Source organism: Podarcis cretensis (assembly GCF_951804945.1).
Source record: "Podarcis cretensis genome assembly, chromosome: 8".
Taxonomy (NCBI): Eukaryota; Metazoa; Chordata; class Lepidosauria; order Squamata; family Lacertidae; genus Podarcis; species Podarcis cretensis.
In genome coordinates this window covers 18,881,623-18,906,183 of record NC_137177.1, presented here as the reverse complement: position 1 = coordinate 18,906,183, position 24,561 = coordinate 18,881,623, and the positions used below count along the sequence as shown (strand labels likewise).

The 24,561-nt window shown below is 39.8% G+C and overlaps 1 protein-coding gene across 1 annotated transcript; it reads right to left on the bottom strand.

Moving 5' to 3' along the window:
- Positions 1-1,069: 1,069 nt before the first annotated feature.
- LOC307223404 (uncharacterized protein) lies at positions 1,070-24,543 on the bottom strand (the record flags this gene model as incomplete). Its single annotated transcript, XM_079989373.1, has 11 exons — positions 1,070-1,195; positions 3,906-3,983; positions 5,057-5,077; positions 5,432-5,458; positions 6,273-6,299; positions 6,808-6,828; positions 8,317-8,343; positions 20,880-20,906; positions 21,687-21,713; positions 23,019-23,045; positions 24,517-24,543. 11 exons carry the CDS (start codon positions 24,541-24,543, stop codon positions 1,070-1,072), a joined length of 435 nt encoding a protein of 144 aa, XP_079845499.1.
- Positions 24,544-24,561: the final 18 nt, after the last annotated feature.

The following is a 24,561-nucleotide window of genomic DNA, read 5'->3' as shown; positions in this document are numbered from 1 at the left end:
GTTTGTTAATCATGACTTTTACTGTAATTGTGATGTTTAGCCTATGTTTTTAGCTTTCTTAATAGCATTTTATAGGTTGTAATTGTTTTATTGATGATTGGTTTATTGTTTTATATTATGCTGTATTTGTAATGTTCTTTTATGTTTTATTATGCTATTGTTATTTATTATTTGTAAGGCACTTTGGGATTCATTTGAATGAAACGCAGCATAGAAATACAACAAATCAAATCATTAAAATTGATTTTCTCCTGGCCTGTCATATGCAGCTTTGGTTGAGTGGGCATATGTTGAAATTTCCATAATTTCAGGAAAAGGAAGCTGTTTCTACACCAAGGAAGTTAACCACATAATCCTAACTAAGGTTGGCCCAGCCCCTGCCACCAGTTCCACCCATCTCCTCCCCTAATTTTCCTTCTGACCACTAGTTTCTCCACTAATTCCCATAACAACTGCTTATATGCACCTCCAGCTTGGACCAGCTTGCATTGCTTCCACCACAATTTAAAGAGAGGCAGGCCTGAGCAGAAGGAGGGAGCAGTCTGGCACACTTTTCCTGGACCTCAGAAGACTAAGCTGGCTAGGGGACCCCACCAGGGACCGGCTGCTTTTTGGTTTGAGTTTATAACTTTATTCCAACGAGATTCCCAACCCGGGAATCGAACTGCAGGATGAAGTCATCATGTGCCCAGATTCCTGAACGGGTTTGCAGAAAATTCATGAATAGGTGGAGTCCTGTGATTTTACTACCTCGCAGTGAAAATGGGCCATTCTGTAGCGAGCCACTGCCTAGTTGCCATCAGCCCTGTATTTACTGAATTCATGTATCACAAAAGCAAACATATGTGGTGACATGTGTGTGGATCTTGTTTCAACAGTAATGAATGTTATGATTTCTTAGTTGGACCGTTAATAAAAAGCAAGCAAACCATTTCAGTGTCATTGCAATTTTCTTTTATTTTTGCAAAGCGATTGCCATCCTCCAGGGGGGTAGTGGGGCAGTTTTTAGTGCCCTCTGCCCTCTATTACAAAGGCAACAAAATCAGTTACAGAAATTATCTAAAGTGTACTAGTATGATTCGTGATTCTCTGGTTTCACTTGATTGGCTTTGGAGTGGCAATGTGGAATGCGCAGGAGCAAGAAGTCATTGTCAATCTGGCCCAGGAGCATAGGTATGTTCAGTCCGTAATACACCTGGAAATAATAAAGTAAATCATATAAATTAATCTAGTGATGACAATCTTATTCTAAAGGGAATTGAGGGACAACCTACCAGTGTTCTTGAACCCAATCCCCATCTTTCCTAGCCAGCATAGCCAAGGGTCAACAATGATGGGACTTAGCATCCAACAATATCTGCAGAGCATCATTTCTCTGGAGTCCAGGCCCTGAGTGGTATCACCACAGGACCAACTTTAACTCTCCAGCTTATCATCAGAGTTGAGTACATTATCTAGTCAACAGAGCTGAAGTTTTATTAGTAGGGTCTTGATTTCATTTTGTATGACGAAGTATATATGTTATACTGTGGATTCGAGTGAAAGCATATTCAGTGGTGACAGGGTACCCATCCTACCCTCTAATGTGATAGCTTCTCTACAGACTAGAAAATATTTCACACATAGGAGGCTCTCAGAGAAAGGTAATAATTTCCCCTGAAGTATTTCAGTCCCACCAGGATATTGCTAATGACACAGATGAACCATATGTAGACTATATACATAGAAATACTTACAATTCTTTACTGCTCAGGTAGATTGTTGTTGAAAAAGAAGCAAAAGACACAAGTTATTTCTCTGTTTCCTTAGGGCACTAAGTAAGTCACTACAGGTCACTAAATGACTAGCAAACAGGCATTTAATTGAAAGGAAGGAGAGGCTACCCAGAACAAAGATTTGCTTATCACTGAGAAATATGTATTTTGTTCATAGAAGACAGACTGAAATTAATGGACATGACTAACTTAGGTAATTAATTTCAATCGGTCTCCTCTGAATAAATAGACCAAGGAAGGCAACCATTTCAGCACAGAGGGAAGCTTTTGTAGGCTCATAGCTACTGTAAAATGTTTCTTACGATTATTTATTTTTAATATATTTGTTATATACTGCCCTTAATCAAAAGATCTCATGGTGGCCCACAAGTTGTAAATACAAGATAAAAATGCAAATAATGAGTCACCAATCTGCACATTTGTCTGTTTTCCATTCTAGCCTTGTGGTAGAAAACTCAGCCATGTAAGATATCAGAAGGCTAAATGGATTCTTGAATACCACTCCTTTCCCCAACCGCGCATCCCTTGCCCCCAGGGGGTAAGATTTGCATTTCATGCTCAGTGCCATTTTTCCTGCCTTCCAGCCCTGTTTGGGGGGTGGGAAACGAGGCACTATTCTGAGGGGGAAGCATTTGGGGTCCCCACATGAAATGCAGCCCTAGGGGGGTGGGAATGGGGTTAACAACTTTATGCAGACGCTCAACCTTCGTATCTGAAGAAGTGTGCATGCACACGAAAGCTCATACCAAGAACTAACTTAGTTGGTCTTTAAGGTGCTACTGGAAGGAATTTTTTTATTTTGTTTTGACTATGGCAGACCAACACGGCTACCTATCTGTAACATAGTACTGCTATTACTCAGACCGCACTAATGTCACTAGGACCACAAGCAAAGATTACACACAAATGCAACAGAAGCTACTGGGTATCATCCAGTTAAATAATATTAATAATAGTAATAATGCCCCTTTCGTTGTAAACCAAAATATTGCTCATTTAAAAGTATCAGCAATACTCACAACTACACCAGTAACACCCTGAAATATAGAAGCGTGTATATAGTTAGTCTTTCCTCAGCAGCTCAAGCATTCATCACTGAGGTGTATAAGGGAGAGGACCTCAACATCCAATAGGCAGCATTGTCCCATATTTCCATGTGCTGCATTGCATGTCAAGGCCCTGAGCCTTCCCCCATTTGTTGAATAATAAAACACATGGACACCAGTATTTTAGGTTAATGGGCTAATAAAGGCCACAACTTAATTGGTCACAGAATGTGAGTGGTATTGGCTTAGGCATTGGAATTGAACCGACTATATCTGACTCCTGCCTGCCATGCAGCTAGTCCAGTAAGGGTCAACCACCAGTAGGGGGAGCCCTGTGGATGTTCTGAGGCAGGAACCAAGATGGAGCACAACCAGGCCGTGTGGCTGCATAAATGCTATAAGCCACGCCCTCGGCCGACTGGATTGGTCAGAGGAGGTGTGACGCGGCCGGGACTCCCCCATGATGTGGGGGCACTGCCACACCCCCGCTGAACACGGTGGGAAGAAGAAGAAGAGTTTGGATTTGATATCCCGCTTTATCACTACCCTAAGGAGTCTCAAAGCGGCTCACAATCTCCTTTCCCTTCCTCCCCCACAACAAACACTCTGTGAGGTGAGTGGGGCTGAGAGACTTCAGAGAAGTGTGACTGGCCCAAGGTCACCCAGCAGCTGCATGTGGAGGAGCGGAGACGCGAACCCGGTTCCCCAGATTACAAGTCCATCGCTCTTAACCACACTGGCTCTCTCCCCACACTGGGAGTGTGGGGCCTGCCCGAAACCCCGCTCCCAGGGAAGGGAGTGGCCTACTAAGATCCCAAGAGACACCTGAAACTCTGCGGGAAACTGTGAGTAACCTTGTTGCTTAAGTACCAAACTCTTCAAGATAGTATTTCTGGAAATGTGGACCAAATCTAATATATACCATGATCTAACACTACTATGAAGAAAAGAGATAATTCAGCTGCAAAGGGTTCCTTCTAGAGTAGGCTGCTTAGAACAGAAGAATCAATTATTTGTCATATTCTTTTTTGGCTAGGATCATATTCTGAGGCAGAAAAGAACTTCCACCTTGCCTCCCTACTACCTTCCCACTACGGACTATATAAAAAATACAGAAAAGTTCCAGAATACTCACGCTCAGTAAGTTGTTCAAATCAAGACCCTAAATTGAAAAACAAATTGAACTTATTATGCTTTCAGGTGCCCTACATTACGGATGACTGCCTATGAAAATAGATAACTTTCACCAGACAGTCTTCAATTAAAATGTGTTCTCTTAGAGGGGATGCCTGGTCCAAGTCCAGTTCAACAATATGGAATCAAGTCCAGGTTCATATTACATGCTGCTTGTTTGTTTCATATGCTTCCTTTCCTTCACGGATTCTTGCTTTTATTACAGCTGTTAGCAATACTAAGGGACCTTTTCCAGGAAGGATATGTGAGATATGAACATTTTAATACAACTCAAATTACATGGGCTTCAAGAGACAGAGCACTAGGAGAATTCAGATACTCCAATTATTCATGTGGCATTCACACCCCAATGTTCTCAAAAGCTTTACACCTACAGGAATCCCAAGACTTGTCATATGAAGTGACAATATACAGTACAGTAGGTCTGCAATTGACATGGGCGCCATGTTTCGGGGGTTTACGTACAAAGGCAAAACCATGCAAAGTGAGGAAGGCCCCATGGAACCATTCACTCAAGGCCTGCTACTACCTTGCCAGACTCTGGGAAGGTTGTGCGTGGTCTCTGGAAGGCTATGGGAGGCTCCTGAGAGATATGAAGGGATGTCAATCCAAGTCCAGTTACATATTACACTATCTTGGAGACACCTACAATAAGACATCCCAGCTTTTATTTCCTTCATGTCAGCAATGAATGTAGGGAAGCAGCAAATGATAATCAAATGCTCTTCACAAATGCCTACCTTTAAAAAAGGGCAATCATATTAACTCTGTCTGTTCTTCCCTGGCTTGGATCATATTTTGAAAAAGAGAAGAACTAAATGGAAATAACAAGTTGAACTTGCTATGTTTTTGTGCTAAATTTTATAATTCTCTGCTTGGGTATCAAAACTTGCCTGCCTATAACAAATGGCAAACATTATAGCCTAATGAGTTCTTCCCTTGCTGGGATCATCCTCTGACCACCTCCTTCCTTCCCTTCCTGCTTCCCATTTTCACACTACATACAATATAATAATCATTCAAAGGTTTCACAATACTCACGCTCAATAAACCTTGGAAAGCCTACAATGAAAAACAAATAAAACTTGTTAAGCTTTCATGTTGTTTGCGCCCCTTATAATCTGCAACACTTGACAGAGCACAGTTGTTTATTCTGAAGAACCATCTGTACACAGTCCACAATATAAAAGTGTCCTTTGAGAGAATATGTGGCCAAAGTCCAGTTTAAGGATACAGGGCACAGCAGATTATATCTAAAATATAATCATTCAAAATTCCTGCCTTTGGAAAGGCAAGGCATTTTAGCTCTGTGAATTCTTCCCTGGCTGAGGTTATATTGTGACAGAGAGTAACTTTTACTTTCTTCCTCATCTCCACTTTCCCACTAAAAACAAAACAAAAAATCTCAATACTCACTCCCATGGTTCCATTCACATCAGCACGCTAAATTGAAAAGCAGATTGAACTGATTAGCAAATGGTATGGAAGATCCAGTCACAGATATGACACGTAACACATAGTTGGGTCAATATATATCAAGAACTAACAAGAATTCTTTCAAAGAGTTAATTCCATCACGCCAGAGCAAGCTATAACTCGGCTTTGGAACACGTTTTTAAAAGAAAAGCCTGACTAGCTTTTCAGATATCTTTTACATGAAAAACTTTTTAAAGAAATTCCTGAAGTAAGTGCTATTATAGTTTGTACAAGTGTACAAAATATTAACAAAATTGGATGACATGAAGTAAAGAGTTGGATCACTTGACACGGAATGACCAAGTTTCATCCTCAGACAAGGATTCCTCATTTTCATGTAGGAAAGATCAGAATATACAGAAAAACCCATCAGAACTGATTCAGGCTCACGTCCAGTATCGCTGCCATCATTTTAGCAACTTTCCTTTCCATGGTAATTCTAAAACATCCCGAAAGGAGGGTCCCTCTCTAACAGCCAGGCTGGTAAATTTGGTGTAGAGGTCACTCTCCTTTTCCATGAGGGTTACAAGAGCAGATAACAGAGTAGACTGTCCAACTTGCAAGGACAAAATAATAGTGGAGTTGGAGCATACAAGGAAAATAAAACTATTTTCTGAACAAAAGAGAAATCAGCTGCCCAAAACAAAGATATATAGACAGAACTGCAGGGATTTAGAAAGGCAATTTTAGACCCTGGATGGACCTAAAATTGCATTTTGCAGGGGGAGGTTCAAACAAAACAGACCATATAGGTAATAAACAAAGACTTCAAAATACTTACTTCCAGTGTCGAATGCACCTGAGGATCCTAAATTGAAAAGCAAATGGAATTACTTGGGCTTTTATGTACTCTTAACACTATGTCAGGTGCCCACTTATACAGAGGAAAATCATCTACTTTGAAGGGTTGTCAGCTATTTAAAAGTGCTCTCTATATGAAGGGAGATTAATCAAAGTCCAGATACATATGAAACACTGCTTGGGGAGATCTACAATGAGACGCCCCAGCTTTCATTTCCTTAATGGTAGCAATGAATGTAGGGGGGCAGCAAATGCTTTGACAAATGCCTAGCTTTAAGAAAGGGCAATCATATTAGCTCTGTTTGTTCTTCCCTGACTCGGATTCTATTTGTTTGGTGGGGGGGCTACTCTTTTCTTCCCCGCCTTCCTCCCACTTTCCCATTATGGACTACGTAGACAAAACAATGGTTCACAATGCAAACATTCACTTTCTCAACACCACCCTAAATGGAAATAAATGGAACGTTCTCACTACAAACCATAGAATAACCATAGAAAGCTTTCACAATACTCACTTTCAACAATTGATCTACAACCTACAGAGAAAAGCAAATTGAACATATTAGGCTTTCATGTTCTTTGCACGACATATATTTTGCAATACTTGACACAGGGCAATTGTTTATTCTGAAGAACCATCAGCACACAGTCCACTGTGTAAAAGTGTCCTCTGTTTGAGAGAATGTTTAGCCAAAAGTCCAGGTTTTTAGCCCATTTCCTTCCTTGAATCATTCCATACCTTCTGGAAAAGAGGGCTGGCAAATAATATTAGTTGCCAGCCAAATGGCAAACATTATCGCCTAATGAGTTCTTCCATGGTTTGGGTCATCCACTGAGTCACAGAAGAGTTCCTCCTTCCTTCTCTCTCTTCCTCCCATTTTACTGCAACAAACCGTATCGTAAACACACTAAGCTTTCGCAATACTCACTTGCAGTTTTTCTGGCAGACGAAGGCTCTAAATAGAAAAGCAAATTGAATTTATTAGATATTAGTGTCTGGCCAAAGTTCAGTATTTAAGGATACAGAAATGTAAAAAATGAGACCTGCAGGGGGCAGCAGATTATATCTGAACACCTAAAAGAATTCATTGCTTTAGGAAAGGGCAAGCATTTTAGCTCTGTGAATTCTTCCCAGCATGAGGTTATATATTGTAACAGAGAATAACTTTTCCTCTCCCCACCCCTAACTCCCTTCCACTTTCCCACTACAAATCATATAGGAAACCTGCTCAAGAATCACAATACATTCATGACTGCATTCACATCAAGACCCTAAACTGAAAAGCAAATCAAACTGATTAGCAAATGGTGGGAAATCCAGTCCCAGGTATACCACCTAACACATAGTTTCATCCTCAAGCAGGAATTCTACCATTTCATGTGGCAAATAATAAAATATAAAGGCAAACCAACGGAAACTGATTCAGTCTCATGTGTTGCACAGCTGCCTTCATTTTAGCCAATTTCCTTTCATTAATAATTCCGTATCTTCCCAAAAGGAGGGTCCCTCTCTAACAGTCAGGCTGATATATTTGGTGTGGAATTCAGTCTCCTATTCATTAAGGTTAGAAGAGTAGACTGTCCAACTTGAAAAGACAAAGTAATAGTGGAGATGGGGCATACATGGAAAATGTGGAAATAATTTTATGAACTTGCTTGAAAGTTCTGCTATACTAGTTGCCAGCCTGCTCCTGCTTGCAGACATTTCCTAAAAGCCTTTATAGTAAAAAAACAAAAACCCAAAATTCTTATTTCCAGTAGAACAATTTTCTGAATAGAAGATGATGCCAAGGAGATCCGCTACCCAAGACAAAGATATAGAGACTGAGCCCAGGCTGTGAGAGTGTAGAACTAAGGCAATTTTAAACCCTGGATGGGTTTGGCAAATAATATTAGTTGCCAGCCAAATGGCAAACATTATCGCCTAACGAGTCACAGAAGAGTTCCTCCTTCCTTCCCTTTCTTTCTCCCATTTTACTACTACAAACCATATAGCAATCACACAAAGGTTTCACAATACTCACTTGCAGTTTATCTTGCAGACCAAGGCTCTAAATAGAAACGGAAATTGAATTGAGGGAAAGATCAGAATAAATAAGCAAACGGATCTAAAGACAGTCTCTTTTTTTTTTTTAATAATATTTATTAAAGATTTTCAAATATAACAAAAAAAAGAAAAACATCCAAATTTAAGGCCTTATTTTCAATATCATCTTTCTAGGACTTCCCCCTCCCCACCCCCTCTTGTATTCCAATTCTTTCAAATAGATTCAACAAATTCTTACCCCAAATTTTAAAATTATTATCATTAACCCAATTTAAAAAGTATTTTCCCATCCCCTAAAATCGACCTGTTCCCTTCCACGAGTTCCCCTCTTTGATATGAGATACAGATTAACATAAAAGAATTAAAAAAGAATAAGATATAATTTAACACCCTTTGGATTCCAAATTTCCCTCCCCCCTTTCCCGGTTGCGTTCCCCATGTCCATCAATATCCACTGTCTCCTGGAGCCCCCACATCTAAAACCATAATCTAAGCCATAATCCTTCACCAGTCCGCTTTGCCGTCTTTTTAGTAATCTTTGCCATCTTTTAATCATCTTTAATTTCAAATGTCCAATCTTAGAAAGGGTCTATCTTCCACCTTTGTCCAGTTCTTGTTTTTCTTGTTGTTCTTTGTTGTTCTCTCTTCTCCTCTCTTTTTTTTCCCCCCTGCTCTCCTGCAGAAATGTTCTAATTCCAAAAAGCTTGTAATTCCTCTACAGAGGCTTTGTTATTCAGGAACAAAACATTACGTCAAGTCCCTTCCATTCTTCAATAGATAAATCTATTGTCTCCTTTAGTGTGTAGACCTCTGTAGACAAAATAGTGTTCCATTTCTGCAGTTTCCCAGGAGATAAAATGTCCGATTCAAATTCCATGCCAGCGATACTTGTAATAACCCGCAGCTCCTCTAGAGGGATTATAGTAACTCAGTTTCATTCCCGATCTCACCCACCAGTCAAAGTAACTTATTATTCCTTATTTTAAACAGTTTATGTCCAATTTATAACAAATGTAACCAGCAAAGTCCTCGTAACAAAGTTCTCTTTTTGTTCTCAGTTTGGCAGCTCCTTTGACAGCTGTCAAAACCTCTATTTCTCCTCTCCAGGCACTCTCACGGATCGCTCCCGGAGCTTCCGGGGGGGGGGTTGTATTTTAATTCACATTCCACTCTTCTCCTCCAGCCCAGCTTATAATTTTCCATCGCGAAATTAATATCTTTATCAAAAGAAAAGGTTGCGCTCGATCTTAGTTGTCAGGTCCTTTGCTTTAGCTCTCTACAACAGGGGGGAGGTTGACTTCCTTTTTATACCTCCCCCGTTCGCTCCGAATTTAAGAAAAAATTTATTCCCCTTTTTAATCCAAGTTCCAATTACTCACGGGTTGTTCTTTTAAGTCCAGATTTTCAATGGAAGAAGTCAGTGCTCTCCGCCAAATGGCATGCGGCTTCGCTCGGCAGGGGAAGCGGAGGACTCACAGCACCACCACCCCCCCTGTCACCCGCTCTGCAGCCTTTAAAAAGGCTCCTTCGCGTGGTCGGGGGGGGTGCAAACGGTGCCAGCCGAGTCACCATGCCCATGGGTTTCAGCGCCCATGGTTTTTGAGGGTCCCCGCGTCGCCAGCGCGGTAGAACCCAGCCCCTGCCGAGCAGGCTCCCTCCGGAGCTCGGAGGGAGTCCGCCATTCGGCGATGGTGCCAACCTGGAAGTCTCCCTAAAGACAGTCTCACATGTCTTCATTTTAGCCAATCTCCTTTCCTGGGTAATTCCATACCCTCCTGAAAGGAAGGTCCCTCTCAAGTAACCAGGCTGATAGATTTGGTGTGGACTTCACTCTCCTTTTCCATTAAGGTTAGAAAAGCAGATGAAGGAGAGTTGAGTGTCCAACGGGCAAAGACAAAGTATTAGTGGAGATGGGGCATAACATGGAAAATTTGAAAGTGCTTTCATGAAACTGCCTGGAGGTTCAGCTATACTAGTTACCAGCCAGGTCCTGCTTACAGACCTTTCCTTCACTCTCCTTTTCCATTAAGGTTAGAAAAGCAGATGAAGGAGAGTTGAGTGTCCAACGGGCAAAGACAAAGTATTAGTGGAGATGGGGCATAACATGGAAAATTTGAAAGTGCTTTCATGAAACTGCCTGGAGGTTCAGCTATACTAGTTACCAGCCAGGTCCTGCTTACAGACCTTTCCTTTAAAAAACACCTTTATTAAAAACCCACAATTCTTATTTCCAGTATTGTACAACAATTTTCTGAAGAGAAGAGGATGCCTTTGCCCTAGGTGGTCAGCTGCCCCCAAAAGGATATGAAATTAGAGCCCAGGATGTGGGGGTTCAATAAAACAATTTAAATTCCTGGGTGGGCCTAAAATTTAATTTATTAGCTAGTCCTTACTCAACAGCTAAATCATTCATCACTGAAGTGCCTGAAATAGGAGACTTCAGCATTCAAAAGGCAGAATTTTATCATATTTTCATAAACTGCGTAATAAGATCCAAAGAGATACCAGAACCTCTAAGAAAAATGTGATCAAGCTTGTTGCTTTTGCACCAAACTTTTCAATATATTCTTTCTGGAAATATAGACTGAATCTAACACACACAAGGATCAAACAGTACTATGAAGAGAAGAGAGAACTCAGCCAAACAAAGGTTCCTTCTGTAGCAAACTGATTAGAACTGGAGAACAGATTGTCATATAATTGCCTGGCTGGGATCATACTTTGAGGCAGAAAAGTACTCGCTCTCTCCCTCCCTCCCAGTTTCCCACTCCAGAGCATACAATAAATAAACAAAAGTTCCACAATACTCACATCCACTAAACCAGACACAGGAAGACTCTAAATTGAACAACAAAATGAACTGATTAGCAAATGGCATCGTGGGAGAACAGATTGTTCGTCATTTTCTTCCCTGGCAGTGATATCATATTTTGAGGCAGAAAAGCCCTCCCTCCCAGTTTCCCACTCCAGATCATACAATAAGTACACAAAAGTGCCATAATACTCATGTCCACTACATCAGACAAACCAAGATTCTAAATTGAACAACAAATTGAACTGATTAGCAAACTGCATGATGGGAGCCCCAGCCACCACGTAACACAGTTTTATCTTCAGGCAGGGATCCTCCCACTTCATGTGGGAAAATGAGAATTTACAGGCAAACTAGGGTTAGAAGAGCAGATAAAGAAGAGCAGACCATCCAACGTGCAAAGACAAAGTAATAGTGGAAAATGCAACAACAAAAAGTAACTTATGTAAAATTTGAAAATATTTTCATGGAATTGCTTGGACATTCTGCTATACTGGTTGCCAGCCAGTAGGATAATATAAGTTATTGATGAGGCTAAGTTTTATAATTCCTTGGTTTGGAATTCAAACTTCCTTGAATAATAACGCCTGCCTTTCACAAATGGAAAACATAATAGCATAGTGACTTTTCCCCCCATTGGGATCATTCTATGAGCAACAGAAGACTTTCTACCTCCCACTACAAATCTTAGGGTATGAAGATTTCTCAATACTCACGTCAACTTTTCCACCCAGAACCTAAATTGAAAAGGAAATTCAACTTGTTAGTCTGTCATGTTCTCTTAACTGCTTAACATGTGGAAATTTCATGTAACACATATTTAGGTCCTAAGGCAAGGATTCCCCTATTCATCAAGGAAACATCAGAAGAGAAAGCAGAAGCGATCTGAACTGATTCAGTCTCATGTGCATCACAGCTGCCTCCATATTAGTCATTTTTCTTTACAGAGCAATTCCATAACAAAGGAGAGGAGTCCAACCAAATTGCAAAGGGAAGGAAATAGTGGAGGTGGGACATAATGCGGAAAATCTGAAAACCCTTTTCAGAAAAATCATTTGGGTATACTATTTGCCAGCCAGATCCTGCTCCCATATGTTTCCTAAGAAACCTTCTGGATTTCAAATTCTTGTAAATAATCTGTAATGTAATACATTTTTGTATGTTACTTTAACTAATAAATGCATTTTAACGCATATTTTTACCCTGCCCCATGCATTCTTGTACACATTGCTTGCCTGGAGAGCAGCACTGCAACATTCAGTGAATGTTGAATTCAGAAGGGCTGATATGTTCCAGTTGGTACAGCATTTTGTTTCAGAAAGTGAGAAGTAGGTAAGTGGGTTTTAAAATGATAGCTGAATCTAATTTCTCCCTCATCTCTACATCAGACTGGATTTTTTCTTCCCCTTGGCTTTCTTCATCATTTCCTGAAGTTCCCCTCCCCAATATTTAGGGCTAACAGATTCAGTGAAATGTCTATCATCATTTGCCAAAAGGCTTAGGACAGAAGGTAAAGGAGAGGATACCAGACAGACCAACCCACAGGGACAAAAATATAGCAGAGGGACATAACATCAAAAAGGTCTCTTTTAGGAAGTAACTAGATGTTTTCCAGCCTACATCAAAGATATATATATTTAATTGTTTAATTTTATTTTTTTTAATTGTGATTTCAGTTGCAGTATAAAAATTTCCCAAAGAGGACAGGACCCCCCGGCCCCCCAAAAAAACACCTCCCCAAAGAACAGTATAATGAAGGAGCCCAGAATAAATTCTACCCACGCCTGGGCTCTTTGATTTAGTTTCAGATCCCCAGAAGAGATGAATGTTTTATCTTCAGGCAGGGATTCTCCCACTTCGTGTGGGAAAATGAGAGTTTACAGGCAAACTAAAGAATTTACAGGCAAACAAGGGTTAGAAGAGCAGATAAAGAAGAGCAGACAGTCTAACGTGCAAAGACAAAGTAATAGTGGAAAGTGTGTAAAACAACAACAACAAAAAGTAACTTATGTAAAATTTGAAAATATTTTCATGGAATTGCTTGGACATTCTGCTATACTGGTTGCCAGCCAGTAGGATAATATAAGTTATTGATGAGGCTAAGTTTTATAATTCCTTGGTTTGGAATTCAAACTTCCTTGAGTAATAATGACTGCCTTTCACAAATGGAAAACATTATAGCGTAGTGAATTTCCCCCCCAGTGGGATCATCCTATGAGCAACAGAAGACCTTCTCCCTCCCACTACACATCTTAGGGTATGAAGATTTCTCAATACTCACGCTAGTTGCTCCACCCAAAACCTAAATTGAAAAGGAACTTGTTAGTCTGTCATGTTCTCTTAACTGCTTAACATGTGGAAATGTCATGTAACACATATTTAGGTTCTAAGGCAAGGATTCCCCTTTTCATCAAGGAAACATCAGAAGAGAAAGGAAAAGCAATCTGAACTGATTCAGTCTCATGTGCATCACAGCTGCCTCCATATTAGTCGTTTTTCTTTACAGAGCAATTCCATAACAAAGGAGAAGAGTCCGACCAAATTGCAAAGAGAAGGAAATAGTGGAGGTGGGGCATAATGCGGAAAATCTGAAAACCCTTTTTAGAAAAATCATTGGGGTGTTCATTTGGGTATACTATTTGCCAGCCAGATCCTGCTCCCATATGTTTCCTAAGAAACCTTCTGGATTTTCACTTCCACGACAACAATGTTCTGAACAGAAGGAAACGTGGATGCTAAGAAGATCAGCTCCCCCAAGCAAATACAGAGAGAAAGAGTTCAGGCCCTGTACTGAGTGGTCTTATTTGGGGTGGAGCACACAGGAAGACACATGAATATCCATCACCAACTGTGGTGTGCTTGGTGAGCATGGGTGATAGGGTCTTCTTGGTGGCTGTGCTAAGGTTATGGAACTCAGTCATGGAAGAGTTCCATCTCTTGGGCATCAGCTAAACACAACAAAGTTTAAGTGTACATTTCACTACTAGATAAGTGATATTTCTCCCATGTCTGTCATTGCTGGCAGTTTGCAGGGGTGTTGCTTCGTATGCTTTCTTGGTTTCAATGACTACTCTCCTTACATTACTTCTTAGCTATCCTGAGGCACCTATTTTAGGATGGATCCCAAGTGCTTCAGTTAGATGTGGTTCACAGTTCCCATCAGACAGGGGATGGCCAAATAGGTCCCTTCTGATTTCTCTCAGATCCTCATTTTCCCATCCTGAAGATCTGTTCTCCACATTTCCACAGTTTGTGATTTTTTTTTTAAGCCCTCAAGAAAATCCTTTTGCATTTTGGTGCATTTTTCCCTAATGTAGAAGACTTATATGCACTTTTGCCTAATGTTCAAATTCTTGCAAATAATCTGTAATGTAATGCACTTTTTGTATGTGAATTTAACTAATAAATGCATTTTAATGCATATTTTTACCCTGCCCCATGCATTCTTGTACACACTGCTTGCCTGGAGAGCAGCACTCCAACATTCAGAGAATGTTGAATTCAGAAGCGCTGATATGTTCCAGTTAGTACAGCATTTGGTTTCAGAAAGTGAGAAGTAGGCAAGTGGGGTTTAAAATGATAGCTGAATCTAATTTCTCCCTCATCTCTACATCAGACTGGATTTTTTCTTCCCCTTGGCTTTCTTCATCATTTCCTGAAATTCCCCTCCCCAATATTTAGGGCTAACAGATTCAGTGAAATGTCTATCATCATTTGCCAAAAGGCTTAGGACAGAAGGTAAAGGAGAGGATACCAGACAGACCAACCCACAGGGACAAAAATATAGCAGAGGGACATAACATCGAAATGGTCTCTTTTAGGAAATAACTAGATGTTTTCCAGCCTACATCAAAGATATATTTTTTTTAATTGTGATTTCAGTTGCAGTATAAAAATTTCCCAAAGAGAAGGACAGGACCCCCCGGCCCCCCAAAAAACACCTCCCCAAAGAACAGTATAATGAAGGAGCCCAGAATAAATTCTACCCACGCCTGGGCTCTTTGATTTAGTTTCAGATTCCTAGAAGACATGAACCAGAATCAATCAGGATACGACCACATGACTAAATGTTAAAAAATAAATAATTCTTTTTTTAAATTGAAAAGTCACAATAAATACTGGATACTTACTGGAGATCTCTTCTTTCTCTGTCGTTGTTTTACAAAGGGAAACAATATTGTTTTTTTAGTTTTTTGCTTTTTTGTTTTTCATATATTTTATCATCAAATATATTCAAAGAAAATACAGAAAAGATCAAATTGTTATTTATTTCTATTCACACCCCATTTCTGAGTATATTACAGGAGAAACACATTATACTTGTTTCTGTTCACATCTCTGTATCAGAAGTGACTCTCAACATACATGAGGGTTATTTTCCAGGGACAACGCATAAAGCCAAAATTTTGTATAATCAAAATACATTCTCCCTGCACCTTCAAACACTCTCCCTAAGGTAGGGTTAACAAAGTTTCTCCCCTCAAACGTCCGCCCCCTTATTTATTTATGTTTTGCCAAGTGAGTAAGCTGAATGTGCATAAGTTAAGTTGTGAGTTACCAGTATGAGATAGAAACTTGTGTTCCCATTGATGTGCACTTAGACCCCATGTACATTAAGATGCAATTGAAATCCTCAATTCCTGCTAGAAATCCAGATTTCTCTCTCTCCTGGCTGTTCTGCAAGCTGCAGTTTCCGGAGGCAGCACTACCTGCTCACATTGTGCTGAAAACTGTCTCATTGCTATCCCTAATATATGCATGGTTATCAATCTATCAAAAATATGTATCAAATAGCATATTTTTTTTTACTTTTACCAATAGGCAGCATTTCCTCATATTTCCATATGCTACATATTAAGATCCAAAGAGACACCTGAAACTCTGAGGGAAACTGAGTAACTCTGTTGCATTAGAACCAAACTCTTCAAGATCTAATACACACCATGAATCCAACACTACTACAGAAAGAAGAGATGATTTAGCTGCAAAGGCTTCCTTGTATAGTAGGCTGCTTAGAACAGAAGAATCGATTGCTTGTCATATTCTTCTCTGGCTGGGATCACATATTCTGAGCGAGAGAAGAACTTCCTCCTTGCCTCCCTTACTACCTTCCCACTACAGACTATATAAAAAATACAGAAAAGTTCCAGAATACTCACGCTCAGTAAGTTGTTCAAATCAAGACCCTAAATTGAAAAACAAATTGAACTTATTATGCTTTCAGGTGCCCTACATTACGGATGACTGCCTATGAAAATAGATAACTATCACCAGACAGTCTTCAATTAAAATGTGTTCTCTTAGAGGGGATGTCTGGTCCAAGTCCAGTTCAACAATATGGAATCAAGTCCAGGTTCATATTACATGCTGCTTGTTTGTTTCATATGCTTCCTTTCCTTCACAGATTCTTGCTTTTATTACAGCTGTTAGCAATACTAAGGGACCTTTTCCAGGAAGCATATGTGAGATATGAACATTTTAATACAACTCAAATTACATGGGGTTCAAGAGATAGAGCACTAGGAGAATTCAGATACTCCAATTATTCATGTGGCATTCACACCCCAATGTTCCCAAAAGCTTTACACCAACAGGAAACCCAAGACTTGTCATATGAAGTGACAATATACAGTACAGTAGGTCTGCAATTGACATGGGCGCCATGTTTCGGGGGTTTACGTACAAAGGCAAAACCATGCAAAGTGAGGAAGGCCCCATGGAACCATTCGCTCAAGGCCTGCTACTACCTTGCCAGGCTCTGGGAAGGTTGTGCGAGGTCTCTGGAAGGCTGTGGGAGGCTCCTGAGAGATATGAAGGGATGTCAATCCAAGTCCAGTTACATATTACACTATCTTGGAGACACCTACAATAAGACATCCCAGCTTTTATTTCCTTCATGTCAGCAATGAATGTAGGGAAGCAGCAAATGATAATCAAATGCTCTTCACAAATGCCTACCTTTAAAAAAGGGCAATCATATTAACTCTGTCTGTTCTTCCCTGGCTTGGATCATATTTTGAAAAAGAGAAGAACTAAATGGAAATAACAAGTTGAACTTCCTATGTTTTTGTGCTAAATTTTATAATTCTCTGCTTGGGTATCAAAACTTGCCTGCCTGTAACAAATGGCAAACATTATAGCCTAATGAGTTCTTCCCTTGCTGGGATCATCCTCTGACCACCTCCTTCCTTCCCTTCCTGCTATCCATTTTCACACTACATACAATATAATAATCATTCAAAGGTTTCACAATACTCACGCTCAATAAACCTTGCAAACCCTACAATGAAAAACAAATAAAACTTGTTAGGCTTTCATGTCGTTTGCGCCCCTTATAATCTGCAACACTTGACAGAGCACAGTTGTTTATTCTGAAGAACCATCAGTACACAGTCCACTATGTAAAAGTGTCCTTTGAGGGAATATGTGGCCAAAGTGCAGTTTAAGGATACAGGGCACAGCAGATTATATCTAAAATATAATCGTTCAAAATTCCTGCCTTTGGAAAGGCAAGGCGTTTTAGCTCTGTGAATTCTTCCCTGGCTGAGGTTATATTGTGACAGAGAGTAACTTTTCCTTTCTTCCTCATCTCCACTTTCCCACTAAAAAGAAAACAAAAAAATCTCAATACTCACTGCCAAGGCTCCATTTGCATCAGCACGCTAAATTGAAAAGCAGATTGAACTGATTAGCAAATGGTATGGGAGATCCAGTCACAGATATGACACGTAACACATAGTTGGGTCAATACATATCAAGAACTAACAAGAATTCTTTCAAAGCGTTAATTCTATCATGCAACAGCAAGCTATAACTCGGCTTTGGAACACATTTTTAAAAGAAAACCCTGACTAGCTTTTCAGATATCTTTTACATGAAAAACTTTTAAAAGAAATTCCTAAAGTAACTGCTGTTATAGTTTGAGGTCTTGTTTATTCTGTTATATTTTACTCCAAGAAGGCCCATTTATCCTAAATAGAACCCCATAAGGTGGAGATGTGTGTACTATATATATGTGTGTGTGTGTGTGTGTGTGTGTGTATCTATATGTTTGTGTGATCCCATTGAGATCCCAAGAAGAAAGTTTGCAAGCAGCTCTTAGAAATATTAAATAAATACATTTTTGGAAATTTATAATCATAATAATTTTTAATTACTTTTTAAAATTTTAGAATTTGTAAATTAAATTGAAACTCTAAAGTAAGTACATCGTACAGCATATGATATTAAAAACCATGGCGTTCTGAAGAGATTGGTGTTTATTAAATTGAAACTCTAAAGTAAGTACATCGTACAGCATATGATATTAAAAACCATGGCGTTCTGAAGAGATTGGTGTTTTTAGTTTTGATATATCTGAATTCTGGGTTGAGCTTTTAAGGTGTTTGTGTAGTTTGGCAAGGCCAAAAAATAATAGTGGAGTTGGATCATACAAGGAAAATCTGAAAATATTTTCATGATATTGTTTGGAAGTTTGGCTACACTGTTGCCAGCCAACTCCTGCTTGCAGAGCTTTCCTAAAAAGCCTCTCTTAAAAGCCCAGATTCTTCTTTTCAAGATAAAACCATTTTCTGAACAAAAGAGAAATCAGCTGCCCAAAACAAAGATATATAGATGGAGCCTAGGCTGCAGGGATTTAGAAAGGCAATTTTAGACCCTGGATGGGCCCTAGAATTGCATTTTGCAGGGGGAGGTTCAAACAAAACAGACCATATAGGTAATACACAAAGACTTCAAAATACTCACTTCCAGTGTCGAATGCACCTCAGGATCCTAAATTGAAAAGCAAATGGAATTACGTGGGCTTTTATGTACTCTTAACACTATGTCAGGTGCCCACCTATACAGAGGAAAGTCATCTACTTTGAAGGGTTGTCAGCTATTTAAAAGTGCTCTCTATATGAAGGGAGATTAATCAAAGTCCAGATACATATGAAACACTACTTGGGGAGATCTACAATGAGACGCCCCAGCTTTCATTTCCTTAATGGTAGCAATGAATGTAGGGGGGCAGCAAATGCTTTGACAAATGCCTAGCTTTAAGAAAGGGCAATCATATTAGCTCTGTTTGTTCTTCCCTGACTCGGATTCTTTTTTTTTGGGGGGGGGGAGACCTACTCTTTTCTTCCCCGCCTTCCTCCCACTTTCCCATTATGGACTACGTAGACAAAACAATGGTTCACAATTCAAACATTCACTTTCTCAACAGCACCCTAAATGGAAATAAATGGAAGGTTCTCACTACAAACCATAGAATAACCATAGAAAGCTTTCACAATACTCACATTCACCATTTGATTCAAAACCTACAGTGAAAAGCAAATTGAACATATTAGGCTTTCATGTTCTTTGCACGACATATATTTTGCAATACTTGAGAGAGGACAATTGCTTATTCTGAAGAACCATCAGCACACAGTCCACTGTGTAAAAGTGTCCTCTGTTTGAGAGAATGTTTAGCCAAAAGTCCAGGTTTTTAGCCCATTTCCTTCCTTGAATCATTCCATAACTTCTGGAAAAGAGGACTGGCAAATAATATTAGTTGCTAGCCAAATGGCAAACATTATCGCCTAATGAGTTCTTCCATGGTTTGGGTCATCCACTGAGTCACAGAAGAGTTCCTCCTTCCTTCTCTCTCTTCCTCCCATTTTACTGCAACAAACCGTATCGTAAACACACTAAGCTTTCGCAATACTCACTTGCATTTTTTCTGGCAGACGAAGGCTCTATACAGAAAAGCAAATTGAATTTATTAGATATTAGTGTCTGGCCAAAGTTCAGTATTTAAGGATACAGAAATGTAAAAAATGAGACCTGCAGGGGGCAGCAGATTATATCTGAATATCTAAAAGAATTCATTGCTTTAGGAAAGGGCAAGCATTTTAGCTCTGTGAATTCTTCCCAGCATGAGGTTATATATTGTAACAGAGAATAACTATTCCGCTCCCCACCTCCCAACTCCCTTCCACTTTCCCACTACAAATCATATATTAAACCCACTCAAGAATCACAATACATTCATGGCTGCATTCACATCAAGACCCTAAACTGAAAAGCAAATCGAACTCATTAGCCAACGGAAACTGATTCAGTCTCATGTGTTGCACAGCTGCCTTCATTTTAGCCAATTTCCTTTTGTGAAATTTTCTTTATCTTCCCAAAAGGAGGGTCCCTCTCTAACAGGCTGATATATTTGGTGTGGAATTCAGTCTCCTATTCATTAAGGTTAGAAGAGCAGATAAAGAAGAGTAGACTGTCCAACTTGAAAAGACAAAGTCATAGTGGAGATGGGGCATACATGGAAAATGTGGAAATAATTTTATGAACTTGCTTCGAAGTTCTGCTATACTAGTTACCAGCCTGCTCCTGCTTGCAGACCTTTCCTAAAAGCCTTTATATTAAAAAAAACAAAAACCCAAGATTCTTATTTCCAGTAGAACAATTTTCTGAACAGAAGATGATGCAAGGAGATCCGCTGCCTAAGACAAAGATATAGAGACTGAGCCCAGGCTGCGAGAGTGCAGAACTAAGGCAATTTTAGACCCTGCGTGGGTCTGGCAAACAATATTAGTTGCCAGCCAAATGGCAAGCCTTACAGCCTAACGAGTTCTTCCATGCCTTGGATCATCCTCTGAGTCACAGAAGAGTTCCTCCTTCCTTCCCTTTCTTTCTCCCATTTTACTACTACAAACCATAGAGCAATCACACAAAGGTTTCACAATACTCACTTGCAACGTCTTTTGCAAATCAAGGTTCTAAATAGAAAAGGAAATTGAATTTATTAGACATTCATGTCTGGCCAAGGTCCAGGATTTAAGGAAACAGAAGTGTAAAAAAGGAGACCTGCAAGGGGCAGCAGATTATATCTGAATGCTTAAAAAATTAATTCCTGGCTTTGGAAATGGCAAGCATTTTAGCTCTGTGAATTCTTCCCTAGATGAAGTTATATATTGTGACAGAGAATAACTTTTCCTTTCCTCCCCATCTCCCTTCCACTTTCCTGCTATAAATCATATAGGAAATCCACTCAAGAATCACAACACATTCATGGCTGCATTCACATCAAGACCCTAAACTGAAAAGCAAATCGAACTGATTAGCAAATGGTATGGTGGGAGATCCAGTCCCAGGTATGCCACCTAACACATAGTTTCATCCTCAAGCAGGAATTCTACCATTTCATGTGGCAAAGATCAGAATATAAAGGCAAACCAACAGAAACTGATTCAGTCTCACGTGTTGTGCAGTTGCCTTCATTTTTGCCAATTTCCTTTCTTGAATTCTTCCATACCTTCTCGAAAAGAGGCTCTCTCTCTAACAGACGGGCTGATATATTTGGTATGGAGTTCACTCGCCTACTCATTAAAGTTAGAAGAGCAGATAAAGGAGAGCAGACTGTCCAACTTGCAAAGACAAAATAATAGTGGAAATATTTGTATGACCTTTCTTGGAAATTCCGCCTTCCTTTCCTCCCTTCCTCTCATATTACTACTACAGACCATATAGTAATCACACAAAGGTTTCACAATACTCACTTTCAATGTGTCTCCCAAACCAAGGTTCTAAATGGAAAAGCAAATTGAATTTATTAGACGAGTTATTTGGAAACTTTATAATTTGTGCTACTTTGCAGAGGACAATTGTCTTTTCTGAGGAGCCATGAATACACAGAACTCTATGTAAAGGTATCCTGGCCAAAGTCCTGTTTAAAGATACAGAAATTGAAGAAGGGAGACTTGCAGAGGCCTCCTGTTTTGTTTCTCTTTCTAGTTCTTGCCAATATTGAGGATCATATCATAGCATGAAAGGATGCTATATGAATATTTGATGTTTCAAAGCCTACAGTGGAAAATGGCATGGTGGGAGATACAGACACTGAAATGGCACATAGCACATAGTTTCATCCTCAGGCAGGTATTCCCTCTTTTCCTGAGGGAAAGATCAGAATAAATAAGCAAACGGATCTAAAGGCAGTCTCACATTTTAGACAATCTCCTTTCCTGGGTAATTCCATACCTTCCTGAAAGGAAGGTCCCTCTCCAATAACTAGGCTGATAGATTTGGTGTGGACGTCACTCTCCTTTTCCATTAAGGTTAGAAAAGCAGATGAAGGAGAGTTGAGTGTCCAATGTGCAAAGACAAAGTATTAGTGGAGATGGGGCATAACATGGAAAATTTGAAAGTGCTTTCATGAAACTGCCTGGAGGTTCAGCTATACTAGTTACCAGCCAGGTCCTCCTTACAGACCTTTCTTTTTTTAAAAAGCACCTTTATTAAAAACCCACAATGCTTATTTCCAGTACAACAATTTTCTGAAGAGAAGAGGATGCCTATGCCCTAGGCGATCAGCTGCCCCCCAAAAGGATATGAAATTAGAGTCCAGGATGTGGGGGTTCAATAAAGCAATTTAAATTCCTGGGTGGGCCTAAAATTTAATTTATTAGCTAGTCTTTACGCAACAGCTAAATCATTCACCACTGAAGTGCCTGAAATAGGAGACTTCAGCATTCAAAAGGCAGAATTTTACCATATTTTCATAAACTGCGTAATAAGATCCAAAGAGATACCAGAACCGCTAAGAAAAATGTGATCAAGCTTGTTGCTTTTGCACCAAACTTTTCAATATATTCTTTCTGGAAATATAGACTGAATCTAACACACACAAGGATCGAACAGTACTATGAAGAGAAGAGAGAACTCAACCAAACAAAGGTTCCTTCTGTAGCAAACTGATTAGAACTGGAGAACAGATTGTTCGTCATTTTCGTCCCTGGCAGTGATATCATATTTTGAGGCAGAAAAGCCCTCCCTCCCAGTTTCCCACTCCAGATCATACAATAAGTACACAAAAGTGCCATAATACTCATGTCCACTACATCAGACAAACCAAGCTTCTAAATTGAACAACAAATTGAACTGATTAGCAAACTGCATGATGGGAGCCCCAGCCACCACGTAACACAGTTTTATCTTCAGGCAGGGATTCTCCCACTTCATGTGGGAAAATGAGAATTTACAGGCAAACTAGGGTTAGAAGAGCAGATAAAGAAGAGCAGACCATCCAACGTGCAAAGACAAAGTAATAGTGGAAAATGTGTAAAGCAACAACAAAAAGTAACTTATGTAATATTTGAAAATATTTTCATGGAATTGCTTGGACATTCTGCTATACTGGTTGCCAGCCAGTAGAATAAGATAAGTTATTGATGAGGCTAAGTTTTATAATTCCTTGGTTTGGAATTCAAACTTCCTTGAATAATAACGCCAGCCTTTCACAAATGGAAAACATAATAGCATAGTGACTTTCCCCCCCATTGGGATCATTCTATGAGCAACAGAAGACTTTCTACCTCCCACTACAAATCTTAGGGTATGAAGATTTCTCAATACTCACGTCAACTTTTCCACCCAGAAGCTAAATTGAAAAGGAAATTCAACTTGTTAGTCTGTCATGTTCTCTTAACTGCTTAACGTGGAAATGTCATGTAACACATATTTAGGTTCTAAGGCAAGGATTCCCCTTTTCATCAAGGAAACATCAGAAGAGAAAGCAGAAGCGATCTGAACTGATTCAGTCTCATGTGCATCACAGCTGCCTCCATATTAGTCGTTTTTCTTTACAGAGCAATTCCATAACAAAGGAGAGGAGTCCGACCAAATTGCAAAGAGAAGGAAATAGTGGAGGTGGGGCATAATGTGGAAAATCTGAAAACCCTTTTTAGAAAAATCATTGGGGTGTTCATTTGGGTATACTATTTGCCAGCCAGATCCTGCTCCCATATGTTTCCTAAGAAACCTTCTGGATTTTCACTTCCACTACAGCAATGTTCTGAACAGAAGGAAAAGTGGATGCTAAGAAGATCAGCTCCCCCAAGCAAATACAGAGAGAAAGAGTTCAGGCCCTGTACTGAGTGGTCTTATTTGGGGTGGAGCACACAGGAAGACACATGAATATCCATCACCAACTGTGGTGTGCTTGGTGAGCATGGGTGATAGGGTCTTCTTGGTGGCTGTGCTAAGGTTATGGAACTCAGTCATGGAAGAGTTCCATCTCTTGGGCATCAGCTAAACACAACAAAGTTTAAGTGTACATTTCACTACTAGATAAGTGATATTTCTCCCATGTCTGTCATTGCTGGCAGTTTGCAGGGGTGTTGCTTCGTATGCTTTCTTGGTTTCAATGACTACTCTTCTTACATTACTTCTAAGCCATCCTGAGGCACCTATTTTAGGATGGATCCCAAGTGCTTCAGTTAGATGTGATTCACAGTTCCCATCAGACAGGGGATGGCCAAATAGGTCCCTTCTGGTTTCTCTCAGATCCTCATTTTCCCAAAGGAGAGGATACCAGACAAACCAACTCACAGGGACAAAAGGATAGCAGAGGGACATAACGTTTGAAAAGTCTCA